At 32.7% G+C, this 19,348-nt stretch overlaps 1 protein-coding gene across 5 annotated transcripts in view; it reads left to right on the top strand.

Annotated features, from left to right (window-relative positions):
* The first annotated feature begins 4,563 nt into the window (after positions 1-4,563).
* LOC123197993 (protein SWEETIE) overlaps positions 4,564-19,348 on the top strand; it is a 44,461-nt gene continuing 29,676 nt past the window's right edge. For 2 of the 5 annotated variants that reach the window (XM_044612552.1, XM_044612551.1), the window contains exons 1-16: positions 4,565-4,839; positions 5,094-5,301; positions 8,152-8,258; positions 9,136-9,372; positions 9,481-9,570; positions 9,661-9,748; positions 11,964-12,028; positions 12,509-12,613; positions 13,940-14,029; positions 14,273-14,377; positions 14,810-14,878; positions 15,772-15,897; positions 17,121-17,224; positions 17,687-17,819; positions 17,897-18,003; positions 19,194-19,304. In XM_044612552.1, coding sequence (XP_044468487.1) covers positions 4,675-4,839; positions 5,094-5,301; positions 8,152-8,258; positions 9,136-9,372; positions 9,481-9,570; positions 9,661-9,748; positions 11,964-12,028; positions 12,509-12,613; positions 13,940-14,029; positions 14,273-14,377; positions 14,810-14,878; positions 15,772-15,897; positions 17,121-17,224; positions 17,687-17,819; positions 17,897-18,003; positions 19,194-19,304 — 1,910 coding nt within the window. In that variant the 5' untranslated portion in view covers positions 4,565-4,674. Of the gene's footprint in view, positions 4,840-5,093; positions 5,302-8,151; positions 8,259-9,135; positions 9,373-9,477; positions 9,571-9,660; positions 9,749-11,963; positions 12,029-12,508; positions 12,614-13,939; positions 14,030-14,272; positions 14,378-14,809; positions 14,879-15,771; positions 15,898-17,120; positions 17,225-17,686; positions 17,820-17,896; positions 18,004-19,193; positions 19,305-19,348 lie in introns of those variants that run through there. The other 3 variants (XM_044612553.1, XM_044612554.1, XM_044612555.1) reach the window with 3 other exon arrangements.

Raw genomic sequence — 19,348 nt, 5'->3', positions numbered from 1 at the left:
TGTGACACCAGAAAATGGTCAAGTAGAGGACCAAACTTTGTGAGATCACTATTCAACCCTCTTCTACTATATTTAATCAACACTTTATGTATAATAATAGTAAGTTAAATGTATGTATAAGAACCTAATAGGCTATTGCTAAAATTTTTAATAATAAAAAAAGGAGATTTGAATTGATCTTAATTGGAAACTCTAAAAGATATTGTTTTTGGGCTTAGTAAAATCCTAGTTCGTAAAAACAAGTATAATTCGCATATTAAACATGACATTTCAAAATTTTGAACCTGAAACATATTGAATATATATTTTATAGGTTTTTTATATCAAACACGTATTAAACAATTATTTTATTCGTTCTCCCTTTTTTTGAGTTTTTAAAAATAAAAAATGACGTCGTTTTAATATCAACTCTAAGGTATAAAAGTGTTCCTTTAATTTTTAATTAATTACCATAATACCAACGAAAAAAAACCTATTATTTTCAAATCTCTAATCTCTTTATTTATTACATTAATTTTGTATTTATAACAACAGTAAAAAAATTTTCACATAATTTTTTTTACTCCAGATTGATGCTTTTCTTTTTGTTAGGTTCAACTTTTCATTTCCGTTATTCTTATAAAAAGTAAACTTTTATGATTTTTTCTTTGTTTGTGTAATATTCTCAAATTAATAAAAAGGACAATTTAGTCATTTCGTTATCATTGTCCAATTATTTTGTTAGTATTAAAATTGTGTGTGTATGCTTGTATCCAGAAATTATATACATCAAGGGAGAATTCGAAAGAACATTTCGTTGCTATATTTTTTTAATATACGAATTAAATATATGTATATTTACACGTTTAGTTTTAAAAGTCACACTGATATGGGAATTTAAGGCCACAAATAAATTTTTGTTCTGGAGGCGTTTTGGAGTGATATCAACGCCGGAAAATAGGGGCAGAGAAAGGGAAACGTCTCCTTTTCATTATTAAAGCGGTTACTTTCCCGGGGGCGAATACTTTGCTGCTTCCTTATATAAAGAAAAGAAAAACAGCCATTTTTTTTTTCTGGCTGCTACAGTTAACATCTTCACAGTTTTCTTTTCTTAAAATCGATTCTTTTGGTCAAAAAGGGAGAGAGCTGAACCTGTTGCTTGTCGACCAGGAAAGGATTTAGAGGAGGAGATAACTGCCACGTGAAGACCGACATAATCGCCGGAGGAGAGGTAGGCCATAAATTCCATGTAAAACTTTGCATGTCGTAAACTAGATTTTGAAAGTTGGTTTTATATATATATATATATATATATATATATATGTGTGTGTGTGTGTGTGTGATTATATGTTTGTATTATGTGGAGGTAGCGTACAGTATTGATGATAATGATTAGTTATGGGATGTTTTGATGTTTGAAAGTTAGAGAGAGAGTGATCATGGATCTTTGATGAATAAACGGAGATCGACTATTATATGCGTGGCAGTAGACTCTAGGCGTATTTGCACGAAACTGATGTAATGGTGTTGTGACTGAGTCACCACCTGAAACTGTTAGGAAGCGAAATCTGAAAGAAAATGCAAGTTACCGTCATCTTCTTTCCAGGAAGCCAGCTTAAATTACGTAGTCTGTAGGTTGAAGAAGAAATAAAAGAAAAGGAGAAGGAATTAAGCATGTGTAAGTTATTTGGGTGGATAGGATACTGTGCATGCTTCCACACTTATTATATTGCACCTGCACCATTTTTAATTAAATCACAGAAAGTATATTAATTAGTTTTATGGATAGAATAAGTTATATGATGATTAATTTATGGTCTTGATTATTAATTTTGTAGACTGTTATCCATATTAATTTTATGTGCATATATATATATATATATATATATATATATATATATATATATATATATATATATATATATATATATATTCATGAGATAATATAATCATACTAATTGAATCAATAGCATCACTCGTAATTAGAAATCAGTGGATGAGATGTCCTGATCTGGTTAATGTTTGAACCGTTTGATGAGACGTCACGGTTTCAGTTAATGAAAAATATATATATATATAGTTATTAACTAGTTTGGTGGTAATTATGTAAACAACATCTGTGATGGATGTTCGAAATTGAGAAGTATGAAATAAGAGGTATCTGAGATGGATGCCCTAATACGTTGGCGTAAGAGACGCCTGAGATAGGCGTCCAGCCGAGCGCGTCAATGACGCATGTGATGGTAAAGTTCCATCGAGAATAATCATAAGAGATGTCGAATTTATTCTAAAGGCCTATTGAGTTTTATAGCTCATTTATATTTATTTTGGGGTGTTGCAGGTAGGAAAAACAATGGGGCAGGCGGGGAGGCGAGCAGATCAACACGTTGAAATGCGCTTTTAGCTACACTTATTTTTACAGCTAGTTTGGTTTGTTATTATGATATTTAATAGAATTTATCCATTCGAAAATTTGTTAGCTTATTTATAATTTATGAATTTCTTTTGGGAGACTTTGAGACACTCATTGATTTCTAATAAATATTATGATGGTTTCTCACAAGTATTGAATTTTATGGCTATCATATTATTCTCTTTAAAATAATAATAATATAGATTGTTGCCAAGGGTATGGAAAAAAAAAAAATTTTTTTTGGGGTATTACAGTTTGTTTGTAACTTCTTTATGTTTGTAATTTCTTTAATATTTGATATATAAATTGATTTGAGACAACGATCATTTATCAATCTTGTTGCATATTCACTTATTAATACAATGATTGAATATAATGCATTATATTGTATTAATTTTAATAGTCAATTAAATATTTTATATACGAATTATTATATTTATTTTATCCAGGGATCCTATAAAAGTGTTAAAATTATTATTGATATTGTTGTATTTTCAGAAACTTATTGTTGACAATGTACCTTATTAAATTTGTATATACACGTTTCAAATTTTTCTCGCATTTGAATTTTATGACTTTTTTTTTATAAACATATTTTTTATCATTTGTCATATTATATCCATATAATTTCCGTACCATTTTTTCAATACCCGTATTTACTAATTAGGAGTAAAATACACCCGAATGTTTTGAAAATGACAACCATACCTAATTTTTATTACCATAAAGACTCAAATGTCCTAAATTATCATTAAGTTTAGTATAATGATATTAAAAACATTCACTCAAAGTTATTTATATATTTATTAATTTATATTAAGTAAAGTTTGTCATGCTATAAAATTTCTCTTTGATCAAATTCGAGGAACGATATATAAAAGGCGACAAACCACTTCGAAACAACAAATAATATGCTTAGCGACTATGACACATCTCCTATACATGAATCAACTTTACATGTAAGTACAAGTTTCTCCATCCAAAGACAATGATAAGGACAAAAATTAACAATTTAACTCTTAAACATGTATGAAATTATCTTTCTACTTTATGTTGTGTCCATATTCCTATCAAATCGAGATTATGTAATTGATATAATTATCTTATTTTTGTAGAGTTGAAACATGAATAAAATCTTTAGATTCATTGTTGTATTAGGAAAACAATGTAGTGTACTTACACGTAACCATATCACAGTGTCATATAAACATAAAAGATTGTGCAAAGGTTAGATGAACACATCAATAATCTCCTAGTTAAGCCTGTATATGAATCAAACTAAATCGATTTTGAAAGTTAGTTTGATTCAATTTAGCTTGAATCAAATTTGTTTGATTTAAATTGAGTAAAGAATTTGACTCATTTTTTAAATCGAGTCAAACTCAAACTAGGAAATATTCAGTTTGAACTTATAATTCAAATTCGTGATTTAATTCGGTTCGAATAAACTCGAATACATAGTTCAAGTTAGTGGTTCAAATTCATAACTTGAATTAGTAATTTTAAATATTATTTAGGTAAAACATCATTGTTTATCAATGAACTATGAACTTAAGTCATGAATTCGAATCATAAAAATTTGAACTATCAGTTTGAACTACGAATTCGAACTGAAACGAGCTACAAATTTGAACAATTGACTAGAGTTATAAAATAGAGTCAAACTCGAATTGAACTGAGTTGAATCAATTTTCATTTGAGCCAAAAAGTGTTTGGATTTGATTCTGTTTATATTCACCCTTACTTCTAGTATTACAACTATTGATACTCAATTTTTTTTTTTAAATTATAAATAATATAATTATAAATATAAACTCTTGAATAACAAGGCTAACCATATTAAAAATACAATTGTTTTCATCCTTGATTTGTATTAATTTTATGGTTAATAATTATAAAGAAACAAATTAAAAATTATAAAAAAATTATCAGTGAACTAATTAGGTGTGAGCTTTGCCATATTTTATGAGATAGTGTAATTTATGCTATATTTGATTAGATCACATCATCTGTCATCTGAAGTGCAATTTTAGTTAAATAACACCATAATATATAATTTTATATATAAATAATAATAATAATTATATTATTAAATAATTTTAAATTAAAAATAAAATAATCGGCATTTGTGTAAATAGTTCTGAATCTTTAGTACAGTTAAAATTACAAACTTTAGCATGGTTGTTTATTTGTTTTTGAAAGGTTTTTAGCTTAAAAAAAAAACTTCTTCACTTGATCCTTCTTCAAGCACTGCGAGACTGAAGGAGTTTGTTCCTTCGCAGATGGCGAGGAACTACGTGAGAGACAACGTGCCTCTCTCGCGATTCGGCGTGTTGGTGGCGCAACTAGAGTCTATAGTCGCCTCCTCGTCGCAACAATTTCCTGACCCTCTCCTCTGCTTCGATCTCCTCTCCGATCTCATCTCCGCTATCGACGAAGAGCCCAAGGTTACTTGATCTAAACGCCGCGTTTTCTCTCTGTACTCATTTTTATGCCTAATGTGATTTTACTATACGAATCGATTCGTTGATTATTATTTCTTTCGCACTATACTTTTTCCGTTTCTTTTTTAAACAATGAATTTGATCTGCATCGCTTGTGTGGGAAGTAATAAGTTAAGTTGAGTCTTAGCTAAATGCAGTATCTATTTAATTTACATTTCCACCAGTTCTTGTAATTTTATTGAATTTGATTAATTCAGGAATCAATTTTGTTGTGGCAAAGAAAATGCGAGGATGCATTGTACTCTTTGCTCATTCTTGGTGCTCGCCGCCCTGTGCGACATTTAGCTTCGGTAGCAATGGGAAGAATAATTTTAAGGGGAGACAATATTTCAATATATTCACGAGTGAGCAGTCTTCAAGGATTTCTTTCTGATGGGAAGAGGAGCGAACCTCAGAAAGTTGCTGGTTAGTAAAAAACTCTAAATCTTGTACCTTGATACTTGCCTATATTTATATCCTATTTAGAAAAGAGATGAGAGTTGTTCCTCAATCTATGCATGCGAGAAAAAAGTATGGAGCGAGCACTGTTTTGCTAGCTATATCTCTGCAAAAAAATAAATATTTTTTTACTTTATTAGAAAAGAATGGACACACAATTTTTTTGTGAAGAAGGAGACCAAATATTTATTTATCTCTCTATTTGTGTATGATGTCCAAAACAGGTTAATATAATATTGATCCTTCTGTTTTCTGCCTCACTATCAATATCCATCATTGTAAAAATACCACATGATAATTTGGAGTTGCTTACATTGAGTTATGAGAACTTTTTGTTGTTAAGTGAGTTATGAGAACTTGGTGAAGAGGAGGAAGTTGATTAATAGTTGGTTTTATGTGTATAAGACACAAGCTGAAGCAGTAATCATTATTTGCTTAATTTGTTATATCGTATGGTAGATTTGATACATGAATTTTTGTTCTCTTTTTGGAGTTTTTTGCGTTGTGCTTGATGCAACTGTAGGATTTTTGGAAATTTTGTAGAAGTTTAGCTTATACGTGATTCCATTTTTTGAGAAATTTCCACCTTCCTTCTTTATTGAGTATCTGGGAGAAGAATATGATTGGGCTTTTGAATGATTGAAGCATTCTATTATGGTGCTTAATGTATGTTTTTGAGTTTTATTATTTCTTTTGTATATGTGTGTGTACAGAAAATTATTAACCTATGATTAAAAAGAGATTATAGGGCATTACTGCACTATAAATCACAAAGAGATCAACAAATTAGAAAAGAGGAGCAATTCTGTACTGGACAAGGACAAAATTCTGTCAACGATCATCGTTTCCTTGGACCAAATGAATTAACCCACACAAAGATCAAATCCTCTCCCACATGTATGTAGAATTAAAAAAAAAAAGTAAGAGTTGTGAAATTCCTTTGAAAGTGATTCTGACATAGAAGCAAAGAGTCTAACTCTGCCTCACAGTCCCTTATTGTTGCTGTCTTGTTTCAGCAAAAGAGCAATTATTTCTTTCTTGCCATATTATCCAAAGAAGAGCTGATACAACACATTTCTAGAGAGATATAGCTTTTTTTTCCTTCTTGAAAAGCAAACAAATTCCTAGTAAAGAATCTGAAGAACTTGAAATAGTCCATGATAGTCTTAATCATTTACAAATTCTATACCATGATTTTGAAGCCATAGGCCAATAAAGGAAGAGAAGATACATAATCTACAACCTTTTGGACTCATGACACACCAAGATGGAGAGAGACACATCAAGAGATACCATCTTCTAATCACATCTCTCGTATTGACTGTGCCTTTAGTTCCATAACAAGGCTTGGACTTTGGAAGGGATTTTGGTCTTACATAGCATCTTGCAAGGTTTATAGTCATTAATGAGGAAGTATTTAACAATCACTCATAAAGGATCTACAAGAGAATTTGCTCGAGCTTCAAAGTTTTATAATCTTCTATCCTTTTCAATCTCATCAATATTTGCATTTCTATCAACTCCAAAAGCTCAATGATTTTTCATAGTTCTCATTCAAATTGTGTTTCAAATTGAAGTTCCAATTATGTATTAGAGAACTTGTTGAGAAAATCATAGCAGAGTTGATGGAAACAATTCTACTAGCACAAAGCCTATAAAGATGAGCAAATTATCACCTGTAGTGGCATCTCAAAATTCCTTACTAATCTAGCCCTTTATTTTATATAAAATTCATATAGTTTGTTAGTCTCATGCATATAGCCGTTATTAGCAGATACCCTGTTTGTTGGTATAATGGATTTTAGATGTTAAGGTTTTGTATCTATTTATTTTTATAGGTTGTCTTTTTTGTAATACCTTCATCCCATGATTTCACCACCTTTTTCTGGAATTTATTGATGTCTTTTTCTTTTTCATAATAGTTGTTAAAAGTGCGCTTTAAGCACGCTTAAGCAAGAAGCTCTTTAAGGCAATAGGTCCATTGCTTTTGGATATGCAAGGCCAGCGAAACTCCAAAAGTACAGCTTAAGTGCAATTTTTTTGAGTTTTAGAAGAAGTAAAAAATGTCAGAAAAATGTGATTTTTAACCAAACCTAATTATATAAATATAAGTTTGAAATTTCTTTTTTTTTAAACTCTTTTATTTACACTCACTGTGATGGTTGAACCCATGACAAAAAAGGCCAAAATCTCTTCTTTATTCAAGCTAACCCACCCAATGTCTAAGGATAAAGTGGTCTTAGAATACAAGCCCTCTGATGAGGAAAAATGTTTTGATGAAGAAATGAATAAAATTGGAGGTGAAAAATTTGATGATGAGGAAGAAGATGTGACCTTTGATGATGAGGATGGAGACTTAGATTTTGATTAAAATGCATTGATAGAAATTTTTGTAAATTGAAGAGTTTTAATATTATTTCATGTTTCATTATAAACATTTATTTATGCTTTTAAGATTTCATCTATGATATTATGTTTTGGTATTTAAGTGATTAGTTTCTATATATTTTTTTTCGCTTTCGATTCAAAAGCAATACCTTTGCCTTGCTTTTTTCGCTTAGGCAATAGGATCCTTCATCGCTTTTAGGCGCTTTTTGCCTAACAACTATGTTTTATATAGAAAATTTCTTCTTAGATTGCTTACATTAATGTATAATTGTGCTCCATCTGTATTAATGTCATGTGCTTTTGGTGTATACATGCTTTTTGGTTTTTTTTAGAGAAAGCATATTTCTTATTTCCTTGCAAGTTTGCATAACCCTTCAGCTTGCTTTGCTGCTGATTGTATCTGATAATCAGAATTCCTTCTTTTGGTAGGTGCTACACAATGCTTGGGAGAATTATATCGACATTTTGGGAGAAGAATTACTTCGGGTTTGCTTGAAACAACTATAATTGCAACCAAACTAATGAAGTTTAATGAGGTAGATACATTTAATAAGAAACTTTAACAATTCACTTTAGATTAATAAAAACAAGGTGTGGAAACATAGAAGGGAGAACTGATGTAGGATGATTTCTTTTTTCAGTCTTTAATGAAAGACTTAAGGTTTTTTCTTGGTTGGTAAGCCATGGAAAGATTAGTATAGTTGATTTGATTCAATCTGAGTGTCAAGGGTTTATCTGTCTCCAAATTCGTGTCTTATGTGTAGAAACAATGCTAAAAGAGTCATTTGTTTCTTCATTGCTCTCTATTCTGAATTTTTGTGTCTCATTGCTTATTGAATTCCATTGAGAATTTGTGGAGGTGAAAAAGCTCTTGTCCTTTGTGGATGCTATATCCTGGCTGTGATGTGGTTCATTTAGTTTAAAAGAAAAAAAAGTTCTGAGAAGCTGAGGATTTGGATGTGGAACTACCATCAGAGACAGTTCATACTCTTCTATGTGGGCTTTGGTTATAAAGGAATTTGAAGATTTATTTTTTTCTTTTTGTTAAAAAGGACTGAGCTACTGTATTAAACTAATTTTCTGAATTCTTGAATCCTGTTTGAGTTTTATATGTGGAGTTGCTGAATTTTTGTTGGTTTTGTCTTCTATTTGGTGGAATGTCAGTCCACCTCTTTGTAAATTGATTTAATTTAAATTTTAATATTTATTTTTGGCTATTACAGAAAAAGAAAAGAAAAGTAAAAGGCAGGATGAGGTCTACCTTTTACTAGGAGAGTGTGAAAATTGAAATATTATTAGTGTCCAGAGATGAGAATCTGTTGGCTGAAGAACTGACCGGGATTGATGTGGGATAGGTTCCCTTTTGATTTTGAATTTGTTATTAACTTGAATTTTGCAAATCTCAAATTGCAGGAGTTTGTGAGACAGGAGGCCCTTCTTTTGCTTCAAAATGCTTTGGAAGGCTCTGGTGGTAGTGCTGCAGCTTCAGCATATTCTGAGGCATTCCGACTCATAATGCGGTTTGCCGTTGGGGACAAATCATTTGTTGTTAGAATAGCTGCTGCACGTTGTCTGAAGGCCTTTGCCAACATTGGAGGACCAGGTCTTGGAGTTGGAGGACTGGACAATTCAGCCTCTCATTGTGTCAAGGTAGCTGTTATTTGTTCTCCTTATTCCCCTATTTATTCTATTATTCATTAATCATCAATTCTGAGAAGCTGATTATATGTATATCGTGCATGCTGCTGCTTTTAGTAGGCTCTTGAGGATCCTTTATTGGCTGTGAGGGATGCATTTGCTGAAGCTTTAGGATCATTGCTTGCTCTTGGAATGAATCCTGAGGCACAGGTGAATACGTGTTAGTTGCCCATGTTTTTTTTTTTATAAAAGGTGTTACAATTGTCTTTCTTACAATGTCATGCTTTGCATCCTTACTAGGTTCAACCAAGGGGAAGGGGTCCTTTTCCTCCGGCAAAGAAACTCGAGGGTTGTTTGGAAAGGCATTTAACTATACCCTTCACCAAAGGTGTACTCTTGTTTGAATCGCTAAGATCGTAAATTTATTTACATGTTGGAACTGAAATTCATAAATTTAGATTGTGAGTTTGATTAACTAGTACAATATAGATTGCATTTTGAGTGGTGCACTTAGAATGAATTTGATAAGTAAGCGATCCTGAAGGTTAGATGGGAAGAAGATGCTCTCAGTTCTTCTTTGATGGTGATAGATACCTAGGCAACACCTCACAGCCAACACCCCTTCGGACAATATCTCTCCCCACTGATTTAATCACCAAATTGGAGCAACTGCAGATACTAATAAATTCCAGCCAAGACAGAACACGCAAATGTAAATAGCACAGAAAAATATGTGTTGTATTGATGGAGTTATAAACTTGATTACAGCAGTTTTCTACCAATACAATGACTATCTCTCAGCTGTTACAATTGATTAACACAAATTTACAGAACAAATACAAATTTCCAGCAAGGCACAACTCAGTAACACTGAACTGAGTTCCAAAAGTATTCACAAAACAACTCCAAAAACCATAGCCAAAGGCTCCCTTGTTCAGCTTTCGAGAGGCTGACTCTCTCCCGCTCACTCTACTCAAATTTTTCCCTCCTTCCTCTTCCGCTCAAAGTCTCTTTTTATCTCTCCATTTCCACTGCATTCCCAATCCAGCATTGCCACCTGATCTTGGGATATCTTGGTGGTCCCACATTCTGATTGCGTATCCTGATCTGGAGGCTTCTGCTGTGCTGCATGTTCCCCTGCAGGTTGAGTATGTTTTAGTACAAGTTGACTTGCTAGTTGACTGCTACTTGTTATCCTCCTAGCGTTGCCACTTGTGTTTCTTCTTTTCTTCATATAAACATAATCCCTAACAGATGGAAAGTACATTATCATTCTGTGTTTGTGTGGTGTAGTGTAAGGTACATATGAAGTGTTGAAGGATTTATATGCAACAGTTAGCCAACAAATCATTGGCTTAAGCTTTTGGATATAGGTGGCCTCCAATTTGTTATATGCAAAACCCTCCCATGAAGGTTGAAGGTTCTGCTCCTCGAGGGCTTTTTGTCATGTGTTGCTTACTGTAAAAAGAAAAATAAACAAATTTCTGTTTGTGCAAGTGATTATCAACAGAATAACTTCCTTGGAAATAATCTTTCTTTACTTTTCCTATTAACAACTCTCTCTTGTGCTGAATATAAGAGTTCTTTTCATGTGACTGATGCTTCTGTTAGTTTGTGACTTCAGTTACTTGTAAAACAAGGGTAGGTAGCTTGTGCTACGTTCTATTAGGAAATTTATCATTTCAGTTGCAAGCTGAAGTTGTTTCTGAAGTAGATGGAGAAATTTTCTTGGTGATATTAAAAAGACGTGTTTTGATCCAACTCAAGGAGTTTGAAATCCCTTTTAAAGTTTTTAATCATACACACACATGTATAGACAAACCTTTAAATACCTTGATATATATTTTCATTGACACGGACACCGAAAAAATGGATAGACAGATGTACTGAATGTGTGATCCAATGGAGAGCAAATCTTGCTCTAAATGACATCTTCACTTGTTGGTTATGTTTCACTATGAATCTTTTGTGAATGCCGTGCTGTGAGCAGCCTCTGTGATTACGTACTAAATTTTTTTCCTTCATATTTATAATATAGTCATTTAAATTTTCATGTGATTCGATGTTTTATACTTGGTAATCTATTATGGACGTGTTCTCATTTCCTTGTTTTTCATTTCCAGCATGGGAAATTGTGAAGAAGCTGTTCACTGGCTCTGCTGTTTTTCTGTTCTATGGAAATAGGAATTAAGGCTTAAAAGAGAAATGGAGAAAACATATTAAAGTTGTTTTCTCAATTTTTAAGTTTCATTAGTCCAAACAAAAGTCAAACTTTTTCATTTTATATCAAATTTGTTTTTTGGAAGCAAAATACCAAAGACAATAATGAAGGCCTCCGATATTTGAATCGTAAGCTTCCATACAATGGCATGCTTTGCACATGAAGAATATAAATGTTATTTCTTGTTTATGTTTGTTTTTTTTTTTTGTTTTTACTTTTTCTGGACTTCTAGTTCACCCATTCATATAGTAATTTATTTTAGTGTAACTTTTATTGTCTTAAAAATAATAATTCTAGTGTACTCTCTTGTATCTAATCTGGAAAGTGCTGTACATGCTTTTTGCATGCTATTATTATTCCTTACAAATGGTTCTATTTGCAGCTAATGGTGCTCGGTCAAAGAGCTTACGCGTTGGCCTTACCTTATCTTGGGTATACTTTTTACAGGTATATACTCACAATCAATCTCTATCTTTACCAATCCCTGCCTTTCTCTTTTCATCCTCTGTACCACTATTCCTGTATTTGCAATTATTTTGCAGAGGCATGGATATCTGAATATATAATATATTAGCTTTGCAGCTAGCGGTGGCATTTACCTGAAAATTTGTGGCTCTTTTTCAATCTGTTCAGATTAAATAGATCGTACTGTGTATGTTGAATTGCTTGAGACAAAATTGATAATTCTTCAACTGCTGCAGTTGCATGCTATTAGTTGTTAGATTTAGAGGTTTGAGTTTTCGCTTCACTTTGTAAGGTTTTCCTCTGATAATTACTTCGAGTAATGGAACAGTTATTATGTTGAGGTTGATATTCCTGGAAAACTAGTACAATTTGTCTTAACTTATAGTTTCTAAATACGTTTTCCTGCTAATTCAGTTTACATTGCTATTTGGATGTAATGGATTTTACTAATATTTCTTGCAGGCTATTCGCCTCAAGTATCTGCTTCCAGATAGTGAACTTCAAGGCTATGCTTTGCAGGTTATGGACATGCTTCGTTACGATGTTTCTGTTGATGCCCATGCATTGGTACAAGCAACACTTCTTTAGCTTTTCCTTCATTTGCTTTGATTAAACTATATGAGAATGTGCCATTTTTATGGTAAGATACTAGTATCATCACAAACTTTTTTTCTCATTAGTTTCTCTTTTAACAAATTACTTGGTGATTTTGATGCCTTATTATGGAGGAAATTATTCTGTTACCAAAAAGGAAAAAAAGAATTTTTTTTCTTGTAGATAGAAAAATATCTATCAGTGTGAGATGTGGAATAATTAAAATCCTGACCTCTGGCTGTTTCACTATTTTTGTGCATAAACTGATTTCAGGTAGGAATGAGTTGTTCTCTTCATTTCTAACCTCATCTCTCTCTGTTGAGCACTTGGCTGGCCGTTTACCATAAGCTTTTCTCATCTCTGTATCTTCATAAGCATACTTCCTTGTTTGTACTTTACATCACATAATTGTTTTTAGGTTTAGAACCTCCAAACTTTAGTTGTCTGAAGGGATGACTGATATTTTCTATGCATACCCTTTGATTCAATTCATTGACTTTTTACCTTTTTTTCCTTTCTGACATTATCACTCACCACACCACACCACACCACATTCTTTTCCTTAAACAAGTTAAATTGATCCACAAGTTCGTATGAGAGATTTAATTCTTTGGCCTTTTTCCTGATTGCAAGAGATTTAACTACTGGACTATTCATTGAGTACAAATTCTCTTAATGATTTTATCAAGATAAGATTTAAATTTTCCATATGCATGTTGTAATGCACATATTGCATTTTGTTCCTTGATTGATATCCTATCATTGAGCTACTGTTTCTTCAGCTTCATAATTCTTACTAATGGCCTTGATTTGTTTCTCAGAGCCTAACCAAAATAAGAAAATTATTTTCTAGCCCTTCTAATTTTACTTCTGCCTTACAGTTAGAAGGGTCTTGCATCTCATTTTAGTCAGCACCTTAATTGCAAGTAGACTCATGGATGCATGTGTTATGCTCATCTGTTCATGCAATCCAAGTAAGGAAATTTGGCTCATTCAAAGTTGATGGAGAACGATCCTTAAATTGATATTGGGTTTATTCAACGGTCAAGAGTTTGTGGTTTAAGGATCATACAACGGGCTGTTCTGGTAGTGTGAACTGTATTGTGAACAGTAATTTGGATTGTTTTATTTTTTTCAATAATATTGACTATGGGTTGAATTTAATTTGTGGAATGAGAATTATAAGATTTAATAAAATCAAATTTGAAAGGTGAATGTGGCATTTTGTATCTTTAGGACCTGCGTATGATTTTCTAAAAGATCAACACACTGACCAGTGTATCTCTTTCTTTTCTGAAGGCATGTGTTCTTTATATCCTACGGGTTGGTGTAACTGATCAGATGACGGAACCTACTCAACGGAGCTTTTTGGTTTTTCTGGGAAAGCAGGTTTGATAAAATGTTAAAAAATAGGCCTCCTTTTATTCACGTTTTCTTTTTTCAAATTTTTGTCACAACATTTGAAAGTTTATTAGTATGAGAAGTGAGTTTCAAACTTCCAAAAGAAGCTCAAAAAAAAAAAAAAAAACAGATGTCAATCCACATATGTGTTTTGAGTTATCATGAAATTGTTACCTTGCTGGCTATGATCTTCTGTAGTCTGTTAACTTCTTCGTTGTATCTGTAATGAAGCTAATCTTTTTGGGAAACTTGCAGCTTCAGTCTCTTGACGTCAGTCCGTCGATGAAAATTGCTGCTTTACGTACTTTGTCATATACTTTGAAATCGCTAGGAGAGGTGAGTCATATTTTGTGTGATAATTTGGAATTATTATTTGTTGTTTGCATGCAATTGTAAGGTGGAAAAGGTGTGCTCCATTTGTTTACCTGATTCTGAGTGCATCAAGCTTGTTAAAAAAGTAGGAAAAGTTTGCTTTTTTCTTTTATTAAATTTATTTGTAAATTAATTTTAGTACTCATTATTATAATGTTTTCTGACATGGACCAATGTGATAATTTTCTTGTTATCTGATATGAACCAGTATAAGCATGTTATCTTATCTGGAAGCAACATAGACAGCCTGTCAGTTTTACCCAATAGAACAATAAAGAATAAACCTGGATTTGTTTGTGCCCGTATGGATGCCAAAATAAATATAAGAATTTTATTATAATATTTTGTGTGTACGGCCTGTATAATCAATTTGGTTCTTGATTTGCCCATTTGCAGGTTCCATCAGAATTCAAGGAAGTGTTTGATAGCACAGTTGTTGCGGCTGTGTCTCATTCATCACAACTTGTAAGATCGTGATTTTTCTCTTTCATTTTCCTCTTTAGTTGTACTGAGACAACACTTTTTTTACTGTTGAAACTAATGAACAATTTGATAGTAAACAAGAAAATTTATCGATGTAGAAGAGTAGATACAAAAGTGAACTGGACGTCCACAGGGACATAAAAAATGTCCCATGAATCCTAACTTGTGTACTTTACCATGATTGTCTCATCAATTTATTTTTCAATAAGGGAAAATTCCATGACTTCTGTAAAGACAAGAAAAGAATCATTTTATTCTGAATTTCAATATTAAATGAAATTGATGCAGCAGAACAATGGGCTCATAATTCCACCGTGTGAGTTATAGATTGATGCAACAGGCACGGTACTAGAATTTTATGTTTTTTAATATTAGGGTGATGATGTTTTTTTGTTTGATTAGATTTTGTGATGCCCTATATGCTTTTGATAAGGCTGTCTAATTTGACCAAAGCCTATAGGTAATGGTCACCTTTTTTCAGTATACCAAAGCGTATAGAGCTTATGATCGCTCCACTTTCTGATTTATTGTTTCATGAATTTCTTTTTATGAGTAAATCACTTGACTGTTTCTCCTTACTTGCCTTCTCAAATGTATTAAAAAATGTCGGGAAGTTATATTCCAAACATGGTTTCTGGTGAAGAACTGGATTGACTTTACCCTGGTTTTTGAATATTGGTTAACTCATGACTTTTTTGCCGACACAACATTATGCGTGGCAACGAGATTATGTCTTGTAATGCTTGAAATGGAATATATGATTTCATAGCTTCTGTTGCCTTATTTATAGTCTAGTAAGGCTATACACTGGCCTTGTGCTTTCATTAATATAGTTTTCTGGAAAACTGGAATTTTAATTAGAAACTTATTCTTAGGTTCGGATTGAAGCAGCTTTGACATTCCGTGCATTGGCTGAAGTTGATCCCACCTGTGTTGGTGGTTTGGTTTCTTATGGGGTGACCACACTGAATGCTTTAAGAGAAACTATTTCATTTGAAAAGGTAAAGTTAATTTTCTTAATAATTTGTTATTTAATTCAATTTATTTACACTGCTGTCTGTCCTCTTGGAATCATTTTAATCTTCTGCATGTTATTGTCTAGGTTGGTTGTAGCTTCTTAAAGTGTGTAATACTGTTTAATATTATTGATGGTGCCTGGACAAGTAATCCTTGTTTGTCAACTTCTTCTCCATCAAAACTGTCTACTAAGTGCTCTGCATTGATGTTGTGGTTACTCGAATTTGCTTCTTAAAGCAACACTTAATTATTTATTGCATCTGTTAAACTGCTATACTTTATACATTGGCTACTGAATGTGTTTGCTCTTACTTGTTTTGGTAGTAGGAATGTGATATAGTCCCACCTGTAAATCTGCAATTCTACACAGCAGTAAACTGATGCAAACCCACAACCAATTACAACAGATGAAAAGACAAATAAAAGAAGCATCTGATTCTTTTTGATCCCACAGAGCAGAAATTAGACAGTAAATCTTCCTCTGCTACAATCAGATCACTCTAGCTATCCTCAATCACTCAACTAATTAGAAACTCCAGGCATTTGAGGTGCGGGTAACCTACCTAGCATAAGTGCCCCACAACCCATTGCTTTTCTAACAACCTTCCTAGCTCCTATCATACTGCCAAATCTCTCCACTCTTTCCATTTCCCTGTTGCTGCCACGTTGCGCTTCTATAACCGTTTTTCCCCTCAACCAATTTGCTCCCTTTCTTTCTTCTAGTTTAGACTTTGAGAGGCCTATCAGAATGTCACAGTGAGGGACTATGAGCTGAAATGGATAGAAAGGGGTTACAAGCTGATTTTGTGTAATGACGTATAAAAACTGTTTTCTTAGGGGTTTGCTAAGAAGATGCTGTTTATGCACTTTGGTGGGGTAAAATTTGTTTTGAATCACATCATAATTTTAATTACTTAATGGCTTCAACAATGCTGTAAAGATCATGAATCAGCAGATGCTAACTTATGTGAATCTTTTGCTTCGTCCTTGAACTTTGCAGAGCTTTCTCCTTCTGTAAGCAATCTACTTTGTGAATAAGACATAGTGCATGCACATGCATGATTTAATTTGGATAAATGATGACCATGTGAAAAGTTGCTTATTTTTTCTATTGATTTATGCTTTTTGCAGATTTTAAGCATTATTTTCCACGAATATTTTAATTGTTAGATTAGTTTATCGATGAATTCGTATTCACTAATGATAGGGAGGCAATTTGAAAGCTGAGCTGGACTCATTTCATGGACAGGCTTCAGTTTTAGCAGCGTTAGTTTTCATTTCTCCAAAGTTACCTCTTGGTTATCCGGCCAGGTATTGATTGTTTTTTGTATTAAGTACTTCTTGGGATGCCATCTGTATACTCTTTTTGCTGGTTTCATATAGCCAGGGGATGCCTTTGCCTTTTTCTTTCTTCTCTTGACTCATCTACTTTATTCTTTATAAGCTACTCTTTGGGCATCTATTAATTCAGAGTTCCAGGAGAAAGATTCATCTTGAGTTACTTACTTAGCATCACTTCACTTTTATTGAATTGCACTTGAGCCAAATCCCACAAAATAACTTGGACCTTGTGAGGGATTTATCCTTCCAAATCATTGCCCAGTTTTTAGTTCTACTGAAGCGAACATATGGTTCTAGACTTCAAAAATAAAAGATGATGGTGATTTTGGATAGTGTCTGATTTTTGTTGCTTGGTTTTCTTATCTGTAATATTTATGTTATCTGTAGGCTTTTTGTGCTAAGCTCTGAATATAGTCATGTTATTGTGCTCAGATTACCTAGACTGGTGCTTGAACTATCAAAGAAAATGCTAACTGAATCTAGTAGAAATGCTGTTGCTGCAACTGTTGAAAAAGAAGCCGGATGGTTACTTTTATCATCTTTATTAGCTTCTATGCCAAAGGAGGTATCCAGTCACCTCTATACTCTTGCTTTGATATAATAATAATGTGTATGTTATGGAAATATCTTTGATGCTTGCAGGAGCTTGAAGACCAGATTTTTGATATTCTTTCCTTATGGGCTACCTTTTTTAATGGAAACTTGGAAAATGTACTGATGAGAAATGGAGAGTTGGCATCTAGGATATGGTAAGCCATTTTATGAGTGCTTTCCTCAAATTATGTTCTTCTCAGGTGGGATTCTGACAAATCTCAGTAGAACTGCAGGTTCTAGCTTCTTTGGTAAAACATGCTAGATATGTTACTTAGACTGTTTATGAAATTTCTTCACCGTACAGTTATATTAGGAAAACATGCTTGATTTGTTACTTAATCTATAGTTTACTTGGCAGGACTTTGAACCTTGTCTCAAGTTAATGTTATGTAGTCTGTTTAAGAAATTTCTTTGCCCTACGATTATAAGGTTTTAGATAAATAAATGAGGCATTTTAATTGTGAGCTTAAGCATAAGAAAAGTTTTAGAGAGAACGGGAAATCAAAAAAATATTTTATTGGTGCAAATTTAAGCAGTACCTGACTTTATATAGTTGTATTTTAAATAACCTGCATGTCAGTTTCCCAGTAATAACCTATATTTTGCTCAAAAATCTTTACGAATTTGAAAAAAATATCAGTACTGAGTACTAGCACTAATTTAATAATTCTAATTTATATGTATACATATTATTTGCTTGTGCTTGGAGCCTTTCTACACCCGGCAGTCCGAAAATCTTTTCTTAATATACATTTGTTTCCAATTTGTGTTTTTGAGAGTAATTTTACTCTTCCCCCCTCAAATGTTAACTTGTCCTTTGGTGGTTGACTTGCTGGTCCTTCGATCACTTTGCCTGAACTCAGTAAAACTAACCAATGATTACCCACCCCCTCCCCTCTCGCCCCCCGGCGCCCCCCACCCCCCCACCCACCCCCATGTATATTATAATAAGTTTAGTGCCTAAATTTCCTTTTTTGTTTTTCAGATAATATATATCTATAGCCATTGGGCTTCTGTTATATCTTTTGCTTGTTGATGTGAATAGTAATACTGTGGTTTGGTGGTACAACTATAAATGAATGTTTGGAGTGTTCTGGATTCATTGGCCTGTTTTGGAAGAAAAAGTTATTTTATATCTAGTGGTTTTCTTTTGGCAATTATCCTTTTAACTTGTTATAAAATAGAATATTCTTATTCATTTTTATCTATTGCTACTTTTTTGTACTGTATTTTCAGTGTGTAAAAAGGCTGATTGTTTTATGTTGCCTGGCCTGATTGTCTTTGTAAAGTAAAAGATATCTGATTTTCTTTTCTTTTTTTTTTTTTTTTTTTTTTTGGTTTTTAGTCTATTGTCTACTGCAATTGATGCACTAACAGCATTTGTAAGATGCTTCATTTCTCCTGGTACTGTGAACAGCGGGATCCTACTTCAACCAGTTCTCGTATATCTGAGTAGGTATGGCAGTTAGTGGATTTTTAAAAAATTTTTGGTGCTTTTTT

Source organism: Mangifera indica, chromosome 15 (assembly GCF_011075055.1).
Source record: "Mangifera indica cultivar Alphonso chromosome 15, CATAS_Mindica_2.1, whole genome shotgun sequence".
In the NCBI taxonomy this organism is placed as follows: domain Eukaryota; kingdom Viridiplantae; phylum Streptophyta; class Magnoliopsida; order Sapindales; family Anacardiaceae; genus Mangifera; species Mangifera indica.
The sequence above is the reverse complement of the archived record's forward strand: the minus strand, read 5'-3'. Positions and strand labels throughout refer to the sequence as shown.